Source organism: Siniperca chuatsi, linkage group LG8 (genome assembly GCF_020085105.1).
Source record: "Siniperca chuatsi isolate FFG_IHB_CAS linkage group LG8, ASM2008510v1, whole genome shotgun sequence".
NCBI lineage: Eukaryota > Metazoa > Chordata > Actinopteri > Centrarchiformes > Sinipercidae > Siniperca > Siniperca chuatsi.
The window spans coordinates 21,734,124-21,753,681 of record NC_058049.1 but is presented as its reverse complement, the minus strand read 5'-3'; the positions used below and the strand labels follow the sequence as shown (position 1 = coordinate 21,753,681).

Below are 19,558 nucleotides of genomic sequence, written 5' to 3'. Positions count from 1 at the left end.
ATACACAGTCATTTGATCCATTGTTATTATAAAAATATTGATTATAGACAATTTAACCTCTTCAACCACTGCTGAAAGGGGATGAAGCATCTCAAATTCAATAGTATAGACTACAATTGTCCCTGGAAATAACATGCATCTGTATGCACTTGGAGTTAACGGGTAATTGTAATGGCTACTTAAAAGCGCATCAAAATCGATGAACAGTCAGTGTCAAAAATATTGACTCCTATAACATACCTTATCAGCGAGGTTGATGCAAAATTAACAAAGAAAGCTTGTTTTAATCAATGGAGCTTTCCAGTATACCAACAACACAACACACAGTGACATGTTGCTACTGTAAAAAGAACATCAATTGTCTTCAAACACAAAAATTAGATGAAAGTGAAAACTACACAATGCTCAGTTGAAGTAAACAATTATGTTTTATTGATAAGGTTCTCAGAAGAGTCTCGTTTCAGTGAATGTATAAGAATCATCCTTTGATAATACTGATTTGGTACATTATGACATCCAGCACGAGTCTCTTCACAGTGAGAGGGATCCATTGCTGCTACTGCTGTTGGGATCTAGGACAGAAATAGCTCTGCTTCCAAACAAACAAAAAAACAGTCAAAAACAACAAACTGGGGATTGATATTGTAGATATGGAATATTAGAGTGCCACAAAACTCTAGAGTAGTAAGACCAGCTAAAGATTTTGCACATTACAAGCCACTTCCTCTTAGAAATATAAAACTTGATATTCTGGACGATATTCTACTGTGCTGCATAAAGGTAAGTCTATACACTGTACATCGAAATATATTTCGAAAAAACAGATTTCACAGTTTTAAAGACTTTATTTAAAGTATAAACCGTTTTTTTTTAAAACACTTTATTACATAAATTATTCTTTTTGAGAGTGACTATTATTTGCCCTGGCAGCAAACTGAAATTAATACAAAAACAAAATCAACATTTCTTACATATTTTACAAAAGAAAATAAACTCATCCATTAATGTTCATTTGGAATAAAACAGGTGACTCATTCATGATTGTCATATAGTACTAAGAATAAATAAATAAAAAAGAATAAAATAAAATAAAATAAATACTAACTTAGCATGTTTTCCAGACTGTGAGTGGTGTGTTTGATCGTTCTGTACAGAAGTGCCTTGGTGAAAGTCTCACAATTCTACCGCGACTGAAACGTACAAAACTACGGCATCTACAGTATACGCAACATCCTGAAATTTAGTGTAGTCGGACACATATGTAGTAATATGATTCTTCTCCCCATTGCAAAATAAACAATGTTGGGTGATACCACTGTCCACAAATATAGCCATCACTTTTTTTGACTTTTTTAAAAAGTTTATTTTCTAGTCCATTAACAGCTTGGATTTGTTCAAGGATGCTGTTAGCTTGTGTGTTGCTTGGTTGGATGTGCGCTGCCTCAGCAGCAGACGACTGGTCCGTGGTGGACGATGGGAGGCCTGAGACAGGGAGACGACTCATAGTATTGGACGACCTTTAACATTGCCTTGTCTGTCGCTGTTTATGACGTCCTCCGTTGATGTGTAGTTGTAATGGCTGCACTCTGTAGTGGCTTTGTCTCCACTTTGGTCCCTGTGCCTTCAGTGTCTATTAGAGACAGACAAGCCTTCCCCGCAGAAGCCAGCACAGTACAACTCCACCGTGTGTTCAGTAGCTGTCATGGCCGCTCTCAGTGTGACCCAAAAAATATGGGCGAAAATATCACTATCTTTTTTAAAAAGGGGAATCTTCTTATTCATTAAGCAACCGTTCTGAAAGTTCTTCAGTGCTTTTTCAGTTGTTCAAAGTTTTTTCAAAAAAAGAACCGTTTGACTAAACTTTAAATTTTTTGCCTGTGGCAGTAAAATTAACAATATGTTTTCTGATAAGTCATTCTTTTCCCTGCAGCGTTCCATGAGTAACCCCGTTTGTTGGTTAATTCTCCATGGGTTTTGAGAGGAGCAGGGTTGAGGAGGCTGGGTAGGAAAAAGTAGCTGGATCTAGAGAAGTGAAAGTGAGAGAGAGCGAAGAGTCTGCCCTTCAAGCAAGTTCAGGTGGGCTGTTACCTCTTGCCCATCTCGTTCTGTCTGAGGAACTGGATGTTGTTGCTGCTGTCGGCCAGTTCTGGATACTGCTCCACAGGCAGTACATAGTAACCATCGTAGCCTTGTACTCTACCTGTCGTTAGGAGCTGCTGTCTCTCCCCCTCCGTCCAGAGGCGACTGCCTCCCTTCCCATCCCTGGCCCTCTGCTGTTCCTTGGCCCAGGCTCCAGCCAAGGCTCTCTGCCTGGCCAGCTCCAACAGTCTTACCTTCTCTTCATCCACCACATCCACAGCAAGCCCGTACCGAACACTCAGTACTAACGACGGAACTGCAAACTCCACAGTCACTCCTCTCCTCGAGCGGCCGCTCACCGTCACATTGATACCGGTCTCCAGTGATTTACGCCCGTTAGTAAGCCCCAGGGCCAGCAGGTCACTGTCAGCAGAGCCCACTTTCACAAAGTAGTGACAGTCCTTCCCGTCCTGGGTGTAATGGGTGCCTTCAAGGTACTGGGCGCCACTGAGCACCAAAGCCACTTTACGGCTGTCGTCATTGGCCAAAGCTGACACGCCAGCCACCACTCTGCTTTCTTTCACAGCCAGCATTACTCCTCGCCCTATTATGGGAGTGCTGGTGCCGAACCAGTGACCAGGCTTGTCCTTGCGTCTTCGGCGTTCCTTGTTGAGGAGACGACCCTCCAGGGCCATGAAGGCCTGGTTGTGACGCTCTGCTGCCTGCTGCACACCAGTAATGAGCTACATGAATATAGAAATAGAAAAAAGCTTGGTCACTTTGTTGAAAGATACAGTAATGTATTAACGCACAACCGACTGCCACTTGCTTTGATTCTGTTGATTCAATATTTTCAGCACAGTAGTCCTTACCTGTCCGTTCTCACAGTGCTGGGTGGCCTGCAGCTCATACGGTGGCTCCACAAAGTAGAGTGAGTGTCGAGGGAACCCTGGGATTATGTTACTGAGCTGGAAGCCAAACATCACCAGCCAGCTCTTCACATCTACAGCAGACAGGAGGGGAAATGACTTTGCTGAATGACAACGTTAAACACGGTAGCAAATGAATCTTTTTTTATCATAAAAGAGTGAAAGCGTGTTTGCCTCTGTGACTCATCTGGTGTTAGGCAAAGCTATCGGCTCCTGTGCCATCTGTAGTACATTGTTACTTGCTTAAACTATCTTGTCCATAACAATCTGTTTCTTCTGCACACTAGCGATATCAGAGACAATGTCAGGACATAAGCTAAGTTGAGCTTGTGTCTGCAAGCTCTAGTGTAGTGACATTTTGAAATGGCAAGGGGAAATGGACAGCTTTAAATAAAAATCCAGCCACTTTAGACAAGTAAAAATGGCTAAATTATGCAGAAATATTCATACAACAGTATTCAACATGTGCACCATATTAATACATAGTAATCCTCTACCTGTGACATAATTTTTTACATCCAGCATGTCACTGAGGGGGTTGTTGTTCTTGAACATGTACAAATTAAATGGAGAGGGATCCTTCCCGATCTTGGGCCAGATGCTATAGTCAGGCGAGGTCCAGCGCCCGGCCAAAACGTCGTAGTCCCGCTGTGTGAAGTGGACCAGCTTAGTCAAGGGGTCGTAGAGACCACCGTGGAAACCGACCACCAGCTGGAACTCTGGGTTAGAGTCAAGGTACACTTCTCCATAGGCTGTGTACTGCACCTGGGTGACACAAGCAGAGTCAATTTGCTTCAGCTCTTCCTCTGATGGAAAGGTCAGAACACTGTGTCAGGTACACAAGAGCGTCCCTGGAGCTGATAAGGATTGTAGGGTCTTGTACAAGGACGCTTTGGGCATGACTGATGCCAGAAGCCTTTTCCATATGCAGATTTCTTGTTGTTTTTACCACACAATTTTACCACAGTTTTTGTAGCAGTAATTGTTTGCAAATAAGAGATTCAAAACTACGTTGTGTATTACCTGTTTGATCATTTGTCCATTGCTGCTGAAGACAGCCAGCGGTGTGCCAGTGTTGTCAGAAGCTATGTAGTATTCCTCTCCACTGCTCACCTCCATGGCGAACAAATGTCCCTGATCATGAGAAAGTCAGAAATTCAGTACATTTATATTACTGATATACTTATATTGCTCTAACAACAATATTTATCAGTATTCAGGTTTCCAAGAAAAGATTATTCAGTATTGTTGATATGTTGAAATATTAGGAAAGGTTATTGGCACATATCTGTACACCCACGCCTACCTGCAGGTCATAGTAGAGCGACGAGATGTCTGAACTGGAATGGTTGAAGATGTGTGTGATCCTGGTCGGGTGGTTGAGGTCAGCATAGAAGAACTGAAGGTGCTGTCCCAGGCTGTTCCTCGTGGACACCCTGCGGCCCAGCCCGTCATAGTGATACACAACACTCCAGCCGCCGGGGCCTCGATTGTAGGCCCTCAGTAGTTGACCTTTGGAGTTATAGTCAAAAACGTCTGAACCACGCTGGCTGAGGAAGCCGTCTTCATCCAGGCGGTACTGGACATCTCCCAGGCGCGTGATGCGGTCTCTGAGGTCATAGCGGAGCGGCAAGATGCGGGCACTGTTCCCAGGATTCAGCAGGTGGAGGTTACCGTTCAGGTCGTAGCTGTAGCGCCAGGTAGACCAGTCATTCACCTGGAAAAAACAAAGAGGTTTGTAAATGTGATTCAATCAGTTTTTGCCTACTGGAACCATATATATGCCCTCACAACAGAAAGGTCAGTGACAGAGTGTAATGTCAGTGACAGATTAGAGTTTCTGAGTCATATTAGGTGTTCTAAAGAAGACAGTACCTAAAAACCCACATTATACCAACTCTCTCCACGCATAATATTCACCTTGACGCCACTCAGCTGTCCGTCTCCGTCATAATCATAGCGGTACTGAGTGGTGTTGGCATATGGCCCAATTTTGAGCTCTCTCTTCACCACCCGTCCCATGCTATCATACTGTACGGTCATCCAGTACATAAGTGAACGGAAGATCTCGTACTGGACCTCCTTGATGCGACCGTGGGTGTCAAAATGCTTGCTCAGCGTCATAACGGCTGTGGTGATGATCTGATTAATGTCGTAGTATATGACCCCGAACTTTCCAAAGTGCTCCACCTGTAGGACGGATAGAAAGGTTCAGAGAAAAGGTGAGTCCTCTGGCAGCCAAAGAAGGTACATTCACAGACAAAGTTTGTTTTGTAAGTTGAATTCTTTTGACGACAATGTAGACCAGGACAAAATGTTTGCACCTTTCCAGAGATCTCGTCGTATCGGTACAGGTCAACAGGCAGTGGCGTCTCACTGATGACTGGCTTCATGCTGGCGATACGGAAGCTGTTGTCATGGTAGGTGTAGTCAAATCTCGCATTGACCATTCCCTCCTCACTGAAGCGGTAGATCTGCTTGTCGATAAGCGGGCCCATTTTGCGATAGCGGATGGTGCAAGAGAAGCCCCCACTCTGCAGGTTGACCATCTTCAGCACACCAGCTGTCTCGTCATACCCAAAAGTGACGGCAGTGCTGTCGTACACAATCTCTGCCAGCTTTGCCAGCTTGCCGTACTTGTAGAGGACCCGGCGGCCTGTGCCCAGGTAATGCGTGGCCTGAGGTCTGCCATCCTCACTGAAGTCATGGATGATGGAGGCGTTGCTCTCTGGGGGGTTGTAGGTGTTGCGGATGTAGCCGACCGACACGTGTGTGAACATGGTGTGGCGGGCTACACTGGGCATGGTGACAGCTGTGACCCGACCTGAGGCGTCAAACTCAAAGACGTACTGTCTCTGGCTCTGCAGGAGCAGCACCATGGACTGGAAGCAGAGAGAGAGGCAAAGTACGGATTAATATAATAGCATTAACGATGGGTGACTTGCCTCCTGTGAAATAGCACCAGGACTAATTTGCTCTGAGCTGACAAATTTGAATCTTCATAACCATGAAAATGATGTATTATTTCACTCAATTCTGCAATCCAAATTACTATTCATTCTTGCTACTGCCATGCCTTGGTAAGATTTGATACCTAGATGACAATGTTAAAGATAAATATACTTACTTTGTCAAGGTAGCTGTAGCTCCACACCTTCCCATCCACAAAAGAACGAGAAAGGATGCGTCCCTGGGGGTCGAATTCGGTCCTCTCACTCATGCTCCCCCTCTGCAGCCCAACAAGCTGTCCAGTAGTCGAATATGACACATTGACCACTGCTAGGCTGCTGCTGGGCAACCACATAGCTGGCCGGCCCTGAGCATCGTACATGATGCGCAGCGTGAACTTTCGATGATCATCATAAATCTTCTCTGTGCGTGTGTTGCGGTCAAAGTCAATGGAGAGAAGATTGCGGCCATGAGCCTAAGGAAAAGGGAAAAAGAAAAGGTTAATTTGAAGAAATGTTTTTAGGTTATATATTTATGCCGAGATGTTAGGCGTGTTAAATAACTATTTATAAGGCCGTCACTGACACATGAAAAAGGTCAACTCACTCTTAGCTTCCTCCCAAACACAGTGACCTTGCCCTTGGTCTGCTCCTTGCGCAGACGCCATTCAATGGAGTTGAGGCCGTTGTCAGTGGGCAGGGTGATGTTCCTGCGCCCAATCGTAGGGCTGACAGAGCCTGCCAGGATGTGGGGCTCAGTGTGAAAGCTGATGCCCATACCATTAGCGTACATCACTCTTAGGGTCCCGTTGTTGCACAATTGGTAGCTGTTCCTCACCTGGTCTGTAGGGGGAGACAAACAGATATAAGGTATGCAAGAAAAGCAGCCACCTGGGGGACCAGATGACTTCTAACCATTTTTATTCAAATCCTGCCTACTTCTGAAGGAATGTCAGACCTTAAGTTTGATTGGGGTCAGTCATAGTCAATAAAAACAGCGCTGCACAAGAAATCCTTTTCTTAGGTTAGGAAGGTTCCTTACTGAGTTAACTGACCTGGAGGTATGTGACAGAAATGATAATAGAAGCTGGGTAGGGGCATGGGTTTGATAAGGAGAAATGGACATTGGGTAAGGGACAGGGGATACGTCATGTATATTGCTGTTGCTTGGCACTTGTTTTCTGTTGAAGTTTGTCTTTTGTTGAGAAAAAAAAGATGTGATGAGATTTGAAAAGAAATAATAATGGCTCGTCAAAACCTCTAGATCCGGAGGAAATGCTCAGTGCTGTCCTTTTAGCCAAGGATAAAAAATTAAGTTTACTAGAAAAGGGAAAAGTCCAATAAGCCTAGAGGCTCATGTCAGTAAGAACACGATCATGTCCATAAAATATTTATGGACATGATTCCTTTTCCTACAAACTCCAAAATATTCTGAATGAAAATAGTCAGGCTAAACTGACATCTCTCTACAATACTCCTATCTCTACAGTTTAATGACTCATTCCAAACACAAGAATGGAAACAGATAAACCCATGCTTAATGCTGAGGCTAATTTTTTCCTCAGATGTCTGAAAACAGGCGTCCTGATCACACTGATGTGATTGAAAGTAAGATAGAATTATTTTCGGCTCAGAAATATCTGGCAGATGCAGAGGGGGGAGCTTTTTTATTTCATTTACAAAAGGTGAGGGGATCAGATGGTGTCTCCCTTTGAAGCCCCGCCATAAATGACAGTAATCCATAAGGCCAATTTGTAATAAAGCTCCAGGCACATTTTAACAATGCCTCAAACAGACAAGTGAAGCTTTTTCCATTGACTTGGCAGCAACAGCCTTTAGATAAATCTTCTCTGCTCTCTCTGTCTGAACAACCTCGTAATAAAACAGAAGCGAGATAGAGGGAAAGAGAGAGAGAAATGAGAGCTTGAGGGCCAAGGAGAATTCACTGTGCAGGAGTTAATGAAGAGAGCGAGAAAGAGCGGAAAGAGAGGGAGATGGTTAAGTGGGTATGTCAGCAGAGAGCTGTGCTGAAACCCACACAGTGTGGTGGAAACCTTAAATGACTTACAGCTCTGTGAACAACTCTCCCCTTTTCCTCCCGCAACGCAGGTGGATCACTGAATACATATACAACTTATTCTCTCTGAGGCCTTCAGATTTATATATTTCACAGTCATACTTCTGTCACGCCACTCGCACTGGTCAAGGGAAGGGAGACAGTTATTCTCCTTCTTCTTCATCCTCTCTAAACAGACCAAATAAGCTCAGGGATCATGGGAACTCTTTGAGAGCTGTATTTGTATGTTGGTGCATTTGTGCGTATGTGTGTGTGTGTGTGAGGAGAAAGCTTGAGGGATGAGGAAGATTCACTCTCCATGAGTTAATGAATTTTGCTGTGATGATATTCAAAAACAGGATGATCCCAGCTGGGATTAACAACTATATATTGGTAATTTTACTCCATGAGAGGGAGTGAGAGAGGGCTGGATGTGGGTAGGGAAGGAAAATAATCTCCTGGAGCATGTACATAACTGAGTGAAAATTACAAGACTTTCAATTAGAGTGGGCAGGCCGGCGCATATCCACCATCACAGAGGGCAGCTTTGTTTTTGAATTACATAAATTTTCTTCTACTCAAAATAATTAATAAACAATATACTTTCTACTGAATTTTGATTTATATTGTCCTAAGACCGGTGCCCAGCATTTCTCCACCTTCGTGCCACATACTCTGCAATTTCACAAGTATTAAAAAATTCATGACCAGCTCATTTTCCACTGCATGTCCTGTATCTGCTGAGTGTGTCTCTACCTTGCACCACAGTGTACGAGGCTTCAACAGAGGATAGGTTGGTGATGACAGTGACATCATCGTCTCTGCTGGAGCTCTCAATGTCGATGTTGATGGAGCGTTCGATCTCGCGGTGGAGGCTTGTCACCATGCCCGTGGGGTATGTCACGTTGGTCAGGCGACCCTCGCTATCGTACCTGGGAGATGGATTGCAGTGAGGGTGGACATGTTCATACTTGTACCGGAAATGTTGAAACACACACGCGTGCACACTCACACAAAAACACTGCCAGAGAGGATCATAACAGGTCATCTTACAGGAATTGGCTGTAGTTATAAAAGCTAACATTGGGGGGCAGCAGTACACTGTGTGAGGTATCCCTGCACTAGAACATGAACATAAAATCTGTGAAACACATTAATCGTGTATTACAGATAGGTAGAAATGTGGTGGAAATACACAAACACACATTCAGACACCAACTATACACTCACTGGTAAAACGTGGTCCATCCAGTCTCATCAGCTTTGGTAGCAAGGAGGCCTGTGTTGCCACTGTAGCCCATCAGAGCCACTTCCTGGCCCAGGGCTGACACACTACGCAGCCCCCCAGTGGGGTCCAGTCCCAAGGTCACCACTTGATTCTCGGGCAGCAGCACCAGTCTGAGCAGGCCGGCTCCTCCTCCCTGGCCCAGGCCGTCCCGTCTCACCTTCACTGTATTGTTGCAGTTATCCACCAGCATGGCCAGCTCTCCGTCAGGACCATAGGTAAAGTTGTAAAGTGGCTCCCCTGTCACCAGACTAATTGTCTGGATGTGAAGCCCCTCCCCATTGAAGACATACAGCTCCTGTTCCCTTGGTGATGCAACTTCATACTGCGCAGACCCTCCGTACCCCACACTTGAGACGGCAGGGCCGGGCCGGTTGGCTCGCACAGCTCTGATGCGTATGTTGTTGAGGTCTGCAATGAAGAGTGTCCCATCAGGGGACACAGCCAAGGAAGTGGGGGAGTTCAAGCCGGCGTCGGGGGCGTAGCCGTCATCACCGTAGAAGCAGTTGCAGTTGACGTCATTCTTGCAGTCACAGTCGGAGGCAGCACCAGCCAGGAGAGAGATTTCTCCGTTAGTGCTCACCTAAGAAAAATGCACAGACAGAAAATGGAAGAGGAGAGCCAGTTAATGATGAGATTGAAAAAAAAAGTCACCACTCAATGAAAGAAAATGTATTACCTAAAAAGACAAATTCATTATGGAGTTATCAAAACAGAGGAATGGAAAAAAAATAAAAGTGCCTGAACGGTTTGTAGTGTCTGGATCTGAAACAATCTCAGAATATCTTAAAAAAGCCTGACCAGCTGTGCCCTCAGTTCTGCTAGCCAACAAAATAACTTTAAAGTAACAAATTCATTCTAAAACAACCAGATAGCCAAACAACTGTGCACGGTACTTCTCCATCTCATACCTGTCTAACTCTGTTGATCTTTTTCTCGTCTGTCTCAGCGATGTAGAGGATGCCGGTGTGGGACAGGGCAATGGCTGTGGCGCTCTCCAAGGCCGCATGTATAGCCAGCTTACTGAGGCTGTAGTCGATACCTGGCACTTGACAATGCATGGGCCGACCTGCTATGATGCTCACCTGTAACCAACAACAGAGAATGTCACATCTATGATCAAACAATGGTAAGAATTCCACAAAAAATGTAGAGCTGTGGTTTGCTATTAAAACAGTGCAAATGAAACTCCCCATAATGAAGTAAGAATAGAATATAGTAGAATATTCCTAGAGCTAATTAATCAGTAATGTTGCCACCACTTCAAAACTTAGAAAACTATGTTAGAAGTTCTTAAGTGGCTTGTAAAAAGCCTAATTGGGACAAAATCCTATCAAAACCCTACAGTGAGTGTCCACCCTAAGGGTTTTGCAGTGGTGATCCAGCCTTGTGGTACACACCTGGTGGTTCTCAGTGATGCGTAGGATGACATTGTTTTCCAGGACATAGAGGGAGTTGTCCATGGGGTTCACTGCTAAGTCCGTGGGCCACTCGAGACGTACCTGGTAGGCAGAAACAGAAGTTATACACGAGACAATATCTATGCTGAGGGAGGCATTTTGAAAGGATGCCAAGGTTCAGACTCTTCTTCATTTTTTAAGTGACTGCAGTCCTCAATCTCTTTTGATCCATTCATTTATCCATGGACTCTTTAATCCCTCCCTAAATCAGTCTCTCCCTGACCTCCTGGCTGGCACGTGTCCACACAATCGTCATAGCTCAGCACTCACGGGGCTTTTAGATCAACATCTATCACACCATCACCCCTTGCACTTCCTCCTAACCGTCGTACCTGGCTGACGTCCATGCTGTTGTCACAGCTCAGTGGCCGTACGGCAGTCAGATCGTTGGCCCCCAGCAGAGTGGATATGATGCCGTTCTGATCCACCTTACGGATCATGGTGGCATCCACAAAGTACATCAGCCCATTTTTATCCACTGCGATACCTGTCAAAGCAGAGATGAACACCATGAGTGACGACTCATAACTCAACCGCTGCGGGCAACCCATAGACATTTTAAGTCAATTAAACTTCACTCCTTCCACCGGCTGAAAACAGATAGCAGCCCTGACAGCTGAATGGCTCAATGCTTCATCGAATGAGAGGGAACAAAGTGATGGAACGGGCACTGAACTGTTAGAGAAGTGTTAGTTTTGGGATGAGTCATCTGGATGCGGAGCTGAGCTCATGCTCCTCCCAGAGGGCAATTGTAGACTGCAAGCAGATTCTTTAGAAAGGCTGTACTTCCTTGGTTTCTCCTCGCTGCTTTTTTTTTTTTGTCACCCCCACTTTTCTTCTTTTCATTTGTTCCTGCCTTTCTCTTTTTTAGCATTTACCAGTGGTGCAGTGTCAGCCTTGTCTGTCTAACAGGCAGCAGGCATTCAGACAGGTGTGTTTGTTCGAGGCAACTGTGCCCCAAAATAACTTCTAGACGCACTGAGATACACAACAACAGATGGAGGATACAGCGAAGGGCACAGAGCAAACGAGAGAGAGAGAGGAAAAAGAAAGAGAAAGAGAGAGAGGTAGGGAGAGATAGTGAGAGAAAGATGGAGAAGAAACAGCCAGAGAGAGGGCAAGCTGATGTGTGCTGGCTGACTTTGCCTATGACAGGTAAGAGGGAATCAGTGGCTCATTGTCTTTTCCTATCTCTCACATCTTCCCTCACAAAATACACACACACACACACACACACACACACACACACACACACACACACACACACACACTGTATATATATTAACATGTACACACACTTGTGTCACTGACAGGAAATGTGACAGCGTGACATCCTTGACAGTTTGGTGTCACAACGTTCTAAGATCCAATGATCCACAAAAAAAATCCATTAATAAGTTTAACATTAGCCTGGTTTATAACCTCCTTCTGTCTCTGTCCTGCTTTAGTTGAGTCAAAAGATGGGCGCATTGTGAAATAAAAACTAAAAACTCTGATCATGGAAAATTTAAGGCGCCTTCAATTTACATGTCTTGTGCACTGAACTACAGGTCATGATCTTAATATGGGTCTGAATGAGAAAACACAACTTTGAAAAAGACAATCATGAAGGCATTTTTAAAAATTATTTTCATTAATGATTTGAACATGAAAATCTAAAGAATTAACATAAATGCAGCAGATTATGATACTGTAATCATGGTTCTGTAATCATGAATAAATGTATAGGTTTTTGGCCCTACTGGCCTTAATACACCACCCTAGGGCTGCAACAAACAATTAGTTTCATTACAAATGACGTTTACTGACTGAACGACTAATCGTTTAGTCAATAAAATGTCAAAAAATAGTGAAAAATGCCTGTCACACACAGCCCAAGGGAACATCTTTAAATGTCTTGTTTTGTCCGAACAATAGGACAAAACCAAAGATATTCAATTTTTGAGGATATAAAACAGAAAAGCAGCAAACCATCCCATATTAAAAGTGGGAATCAAAGAATGGCAACATTTTCACTTGATAATTGACTAAAACGATTATTTATCAATCGATCAAATTAATTGGTTATTCATTTTCTAGACTTTTTAACAGTGGCTCACCTTTGGGGCTCATAAGTGTAGCTTCAGTGGCTTTGCCGCCATCACCGCAGCGCTCATCAAAGGGCAGGCACTGCTCCCCTGTCCCAGCCACCACCTCGGCGTTGTCTGACAGCAGGCGGCCTCCCGTTAATGAGCGAACACGATAAATTCTGCGGGAGTTGGTGTCTGAGATGAACAAAGCCCCAGATACTGGATCCACTGCGAGGAAGTACTTATGCGTTGGGTTATTACTGAGGTGACAGAAAAAAAAGACACGATTATTAATTATATATATATATATATATATAATAACTAAATTTTATATCTTCAACGAAAGTATTTTTGCTATTATTGCTGGAATGCACTAGAAACTTTTAATTTATCGTCATAAGGATCTTACCTGTGTCTGAAATCTTTGTTCCTTCAAGGGAGAAAGCGAGATAAAAGCACAACAAAACAAATGTTAATTCACACAGTCTGTGGAGAGCTGGCTATGGTGTGAACAGCAAAATTTAAACATAGGTAAAAACACCCTGGAGAAATGGTATCTTGCACAGTGTATAATTCTACCTCAATCTTGTCATCCCCAGTGTCTCACCTTATTTTTTCAAGGGAAGACACATGTTCTATGTACTAAAAACATCTAGTCTTTTCCCCCTCTTCTTTTCCTGTCACCTTATTTTAATCTAACCAGCCCTTTTTGTATCTATCAGTATTTTTTCCTGCTACATCAAAAAACCTCTAAATTCTAATGTGCTTTCTAATTGATTATTCTTGTATTTTCTTCTCTTCTCCTTTCCTTTTCAAAATTGATTTGGGGTTTGGGGTTTTACCTTAATTCCAGGATGCCAGTTGTGTTCATAGATGGGAAGACCCTGCGTACAAAGTTGAGGTCCCCGACATAGAGGCTGCCATCGATGCCCATTGCCAAAGCGACTGGTGCCAGCAGCTTGTTGCCGTCTGCCAGGCCGTTACAGCTGGGGCAGGAGATACTGCGCCTCCGGCCGTTTCCCATGACGCTGGTGATTACTGGGGGCTGCTTTGTCACAAAGATGTTCTCACCACTTCCCTTGTGAAGAATGCCTGGACAGGAGAGAGGGCAGAGAGCAACATAAGTATGTTTGGAATCATTATTTCTTACTTCTTACTTACTTTGTTACTTTGGTAACATTTTGAGTTGCCATAGAAGCTGGTAGATTATACAACTATTTTTTAGCCACGCTAGCTGTGTGGCTCTAGGGATGGTAATGTCGGCCGGTCTACCATTTCGGTCAAGACTTAAATATCTCAACAACAAGGGAATGGATTGACATTAAATTTTGTACAGACATTCATGGTTCCCAGAGAATATAATGACTGACTTTGGTCATCCCCTGAATTTTCATATAGCGCCACCATGAGGTTGACATTTGTGTTAGCGAGTAAAATGTCTCGACAAATACTGGATGGATTGCCATGACATTTGGTACAGACGTTCATGTCCCCCTGACGATGAATTGTATTAACTTTGCCGATCTCTTAACTCTTTGTCTAGTGCTATCATCAGGTCAAATTTTTAATTTGTCCAAAACTAAACTACTGTTATTCCCATCATCCTCTGTACTTTGTGTTAAGTGCTAATGAGCAAATATTAGCATGCTAACATGCTTAATGAAGATGGTGAATGTGGTAAACATTATACCTGCTGAACATCAGCATGTTAGCACTGTTAGTGTGAGCATGTTTGCATGCTGATGTTAGCATTTAGCTGCTAGCATGGCTGTAGGCTCTTAGCCTTAAAATGTACAAGGATGCAATCAAAGCTGTTTACTGGCATGTGGCACTTGTATGTTTCGTTCATCAGTGTAGTTCACAAGCAGCTGATATTAGTGACATTTTAGTATTTTGGCATAACATTAGTCTTTTTGATGGCCAGAGTAAAACAGTGAAGTATTGCATCACTCTCAGGAAAAACAGTACTCTATTGTACAGCAGGCTAACATCAGACGATAAGGACAATGGAGGCATGGATGTAGCCCCCCACTTCTCTATACTGTACACCACTGGTTCTCCAATTGTGTCCATTCTAATAGTACAGTGATTGTCACAGCAGTCCATTTATATTTCCATGCTTTTTAGCATTACTGCATAGAGTGTAGATAATGGTATAGTAGATGATGCAACAAAAATGACTCCCCCTCGCCCACCGCCACAGACACCCCAAATCAGTTTCTAGAAAACATATCTCTGCCTCCCACTCCAAACCCCTTGCCTCTGTTCTAGTAGCTGCTGCTGCTGATTGGTCGATGCACTTGTTTACTCAGTAGGGTTGGCATGAGTGAATGAGGGAGTCAAACTAGGTGAGAGAACACAAGCTCTTCCTGTGAAAATCCTCACTGACAGGTAAAAAGAGCCTGGCAACTCCATGTGAACCACAGGAAGCACAGTGTGGTCTACACCCTCCTCAAGACAATAGCAAGTTTAGTGAGATATGCAATACTGTAAACCTGCTACAAGTGGGGAACTGGCTAAATATAAACTAAAAGGAAAACAGGGAAAACTGTAAAAGTGCTAATTTGTGAGGGAATATATGGATGTGTGTATACGTACCACTGCGTGTGTTTAGTATATGATGCTTGTCGAGTGACCAGCCGCCCAGATTGGTGGGATCCAGTTCGTAGCCTTGCAGAATGGCTGTCCTCTTCTCCCACAGGATGAGACTGGCACAGGATTCATACTCATAGCCCACTGACACTATATATAGGAAAGAATAGATGTGAGAGAAATAGAGAAAAAAGAGGTGGGACACAAAAAGAAGTGATGAAAAAAAAAAGACCAAGTCAAGTCAATGTTATTTATATAGCTCAATATCACAAATTTGCCTCAAGGGGCTTTACAATCTCTACAGCATGTGACACTCTTTATCCTTAGACCCTCAATTCAGATAAAGAAAAACTCCCCTCAAAAACTCCTTTAACCTGGAAAAAAATGGAAGAAACCTCAGGAAGAGCAACAGAGATCCTTCAGCCCAGGACGGACAGACGTGCAGTAGATGTCATGTGTACAGACTGGACCAACATAGTAAAATTACAGCATGGACAATCAAAATTATAGATTGTAAACATATATACTGTATGTATATATATATAAAAAACTTTGTCCTTCACCCTCCGCGGGTGGTCTCATGATATACACTTCAGCAGCAGTGATCCTCGAGATGCTTAGCTATAAGAGCAACCATGGGAGCCATGAGAAACAGTACCCACCATGGAAACGAAGGCTTAAAAATCAAGCAGGCACGGAGAGAAGTGAGCCAACTGACAGAGGCCGAGAGAGGTGCAATGAAAAAACAAGTACCCAACTGCCAAACAAAGGCTTCAAGCCTTGGCCAGCTGCCTAAAGAGGTACACGAGAGATAAAGAAGCCAGAAGAATAAACCGGCTGTTCGCAACTCAACCTGCGAAAGTGTACGCTCAATGGCACTGATCCACACCACCAGGATCTACAGCTCTGACATTGGGATGTCATTCGGGCTTGAGAAGTGTAGTCGAATGGTGACAAAGAGAGGGAAGGTAGTCCACACAGAAGGGATCTCACTCCCAGAAGGAACAATAGCAGACATTGAGGATGGTTACAAGTACCTTGGAATACCACAGGCAAATGGCAACCTCGAAGAGGTAACAAGAAAAACAGCAACTGCCAAATATCTCCAACGAGTAAGGCAAGTCCTAAGAAGTCAGCTCAAAGGCAAGAACAAGTCCCAGGCAATAAACAGCTACGCCCTGCCAGTGATCAGATAGCCTACAGGAATAATAAGTTGGCCAAAGGAAGAGATACAGACCACAGACATTAAGACACGAAAGCTCCTCACCATGCATCGAGGGTTCCATCCCAAATCCAGCAGCCTGAGACTGTACGCTAGCCGTAAGGAAGGCGGCTGTGGACTAGTGAGTGTGAGAGCCACTATCCAGGATGAAACATCCAAGATCCACAAGTACATCAAAGATAAGGCCTCAACAGATGACGTGCTCAGTGAATGTCCCAGGCAATGGGGAACAGAGGAAGAGATGCTGGAGGAGGGACCATCATGGGAGGACAAACCCCTACATGGGATGTACCACCAGAACATAACTGAAGTGGCTGATATCAAGAAATCCTACCAATGGCTAGAGCGGGCCGGACTGAAGGACAGCACAGAGGCACTCATCATGGCTGCACAGGAGCAGTCCCTGAGCACCAGAGCAATATAGGCCCAGATCTACCACACCAGACAAGACCCAAGGTGTAGGCTGTGCAAAGAGGCCCCTGAGACAATCCAGCACATAACTGCAGGGTGTAAGATGCTGGCAGGGAAAGTATACATGGAGCGCCATAACCAAGTGGCTGGAATAGTGTACAGGAACATCTGCATGGAGAATGGACTGGAAACCCTGAGGACAAAGTGGGAAACACCTCCAAAAGTGGTAGAGAATGACCGAGCCAAGATCCTGTGGGACTTCCAGATACAGACTGACAGAATGGTAATGGCGAACCAACCAGACATCGTGGTGGTGGACAAACAGCAGAGGAAAGCCATTGTGGTTGACGTGGCAATACCAAGTGATGGCAACATCAGGAAAAAGGAACACGAGAAACTAGAGAAATATCAAGGGCTCAGAGAAGAGCTGGAGAAGGCGTGGAAGGTGAAGGCGACAGTGGTGACGAAGTTAATTGGAGCACTCGAGGCAGTGACCCCCAAACTGGAGGAGTGGCTACAGCAGATCCCTGGAAGAACACCAGACATCTCAGTCCAGAAAAGTGCAGTACTAGGAACAGCAAAGATACTGCGCAGAACCCTCAAGCTCCCAGGCCTCTGGTAGAGGACCCGAGCTCGAAGGATGAGACCACCGCGGAGGGTGAAGGACGAAGTTTTATATATACGTGTATATATATATATATATATATATATATATATATATATATATATATATATATATATATATATATATATACACTACTATATATACTATATATATATATATATATATATAGACACACACACACAAATATATACATATATATTATATATATATACACATACATTTATACATATATACACATACATAAACATATATATACACACACGAAAAAAAACAACAACAGAGGAAGAGAGGTTATGTAAAACTTTATCAGAGCATAACCTCTAAAGTTTAATTTAAGTTGTGAAACGTGTGATACACAGAGAAGCTAGTTAGCACCTGTATCAAAACCTGCACTCACACCTAACTAACACTCTCACATGCTGCTAAATCAATTAAAAACCTTGTTAATTGGACAGATTGCCCAGTGGGCCTTTAAACCTACAGGCCACACGGGTTGCCACAGGGAAAACTCTGCTGGTGCCCCAATCATGTACATGTGCTGACAGAATCTCAGTTGATTTGTCTAAATGTACAAGTAAGGAAAATTAGTTGAGATGAGGTAGACATGTTGACTCTGAGAGTATTTACGTACGTACGTGTGTGCATGCATGCATGTGTGTGTTGTTGTGTTCCAACGTGTTATAGGAAAAGTGTGTTAACACATCAACTCCCACTTGAGTCACAGTGAGAATGCTGTTGCCAGCACCTTTTCAGCACCACTGCAAACAATCATGTAGTATACCTGCATCTGTATCCACGCTTAGCACGCTTTATATTCTTTGAGAAATGCGAAATTACAGTTACTTTAGGGAACTATGGGATCTTTGAGTGAATATAATTTCCCAAACAGTATGCCCCTCATGATTTTAGTCCACACTGAAGCCCCAGATGTCCACTGCATCTGTGGCCTGACAGCAGTGTTTGGCTGACAGCATCTGTGAGCGACAGTGACAGCAGAATGTAATAGCACTGAGGCTCCCCTGGACTGCTGCTTGCTGCTCCAGTAGCTAACTGCTAACTCACCCTGATGGCTAATAACCCTTCACCACAGTTACGGCTGGCTGACTGAACCACACGCGGCTTCAATGAAAAATAGACATTTGAAAAAAAGCACTTAACTGTGGCTATACTAAGTAGTGGATGGAGGCTGGGTTTCTAGTGTATCATCTCTCCTTCAGGCTTCCTAATTAGCACTCTCTCCCTCTGACATAGCCAGTGCTGCCTTACTGGTAAAGTTTCTAATCCACTGGGGGAAAAAATGCCCCCAAACCCCCAACACAGCTTCTCTTCCATCCATCCCTTGCACTCACCAACAGCTTCAGAAAGCCCGTAGACCCTCTGCCCATATGCATCGGTCTTATCCCAGATGTAGGTGTAGGCCAAGTTGGGTGAGGCATGGAACCACTTCTGGAAGAGGTGGCCCTCCACTGCTACCATCAGGTGGACCTTCAGCAGGCCCATGGACACCACGGCTGGAGTCATCGTCACCTTGAGCAGGGAGTGGTAACCCTGTGTCCTGGAGCTTAGGTAGCACAGCTTTAGATTTGTGCCAGGCACCTCGATCTGCTCATGCAGCACCTGGAAGACAAAGAGAGGAGATGACAGGAGAGAGGGATTATGGGGGATTAGAGAGAGAGGGAGTAATGGGGGTCACGCTTCCACTGACGGCTGAAGGACAAAAAAGAGAAAAAAGCAATGGAAGAAATAACGAAATAGAGAAAGAGGGAACAAATGGGGGGAAAAGCTATGGAAGCCAAAGGCGAAAGAGCGCTACAGGAGACAGGCATACAGGAAAGTGGGAAGAGAGCGAGGGAACCAGAAGGGAGATTAGCCGGCTGCCAGA

The 19,558-nt window shown here is 44.2% G+C and overlaps 1 protein-coding gene across 17 annotated transcripts in view; it reads right to left on the bottom strand.

Annotated features, from left to right (window-relative positions):
• Positions 1–409: 409 nt before the first annotated feature.
• The window catches only part of tenm2a (teneurin transmembrane protein 2a), a 202,441-nt gene continuing 183,292 nt past the window's right edge, over positions 410–19,558 (bottom strand). For all 17 annotated transcript variants that reach the window (XM_044205099.1, XM_044205097.1, XM_044205102.1 and 14 more), the window contains 19 exons: positions 19,026–19,293; positions 15,425–15,568; positions 13,669–13,918; positions 13,236–13,256; positions 12,857–13,086; positions 11,090–11,244; positions 10,698–10,799; positions 10,209–10,382; positions 9,243–9,880; positions 8,769–8,944; positions 6,564–6,799; positions 6,136–6,432; positions 5,333–5,890; positions 4,929–5,198; positions 4,315–4,725; positions 4,032–4,142; positions 3,506–3,773; positions 2,952–3,082; positions 410–2,822 (listed from right to left, as the gene is read on the bottom strand). In XM_044205099.1, the coding sequence (XP_044061034.1) occupies positions 2,085–2,822; positions 2,952–3,082; positions 3,506–3,773; positions 4,032–4,142; positions 4,315–4,725; positions 4,929–5,198; positions 5,333–5,890; positions 6,136–6,432; positions 6,564–6,799; positions 8,769–8,944; positions 9,243–9,880; positions 10,209–10,382; positions 10,698–10,799; positions 11,090–11,244; positions 12,857–13,086; positions 13,236–13,256; positions 13,669–13,918; positions 15,425–15,568; positions 19,026–19,293 (5,178 nt within the window). In that variant the 3' untranslated portion in view covers positions 410–2,084. The remainder of the gene's footprint in view (positions 2,823–2,951; positions 3,083–3,505; positions 3,774–4,031; positions 4,143–4,314; positions 4,726–4,928; positions 5,199–5,332; positions 5,891–6,135; positions 6,433–6,563; positions 6,800–8,768; positions 8,945–9,242; positions 9,881–10,208; positions 10,383–10,697; positions 10,800–11,089; positions 11,245–12,856; positions 13,087–13,235; positions 13,257–13,668; positions 13,919–15,424; positions 15,569–19,025; positions 19,294–19,558) is intronic.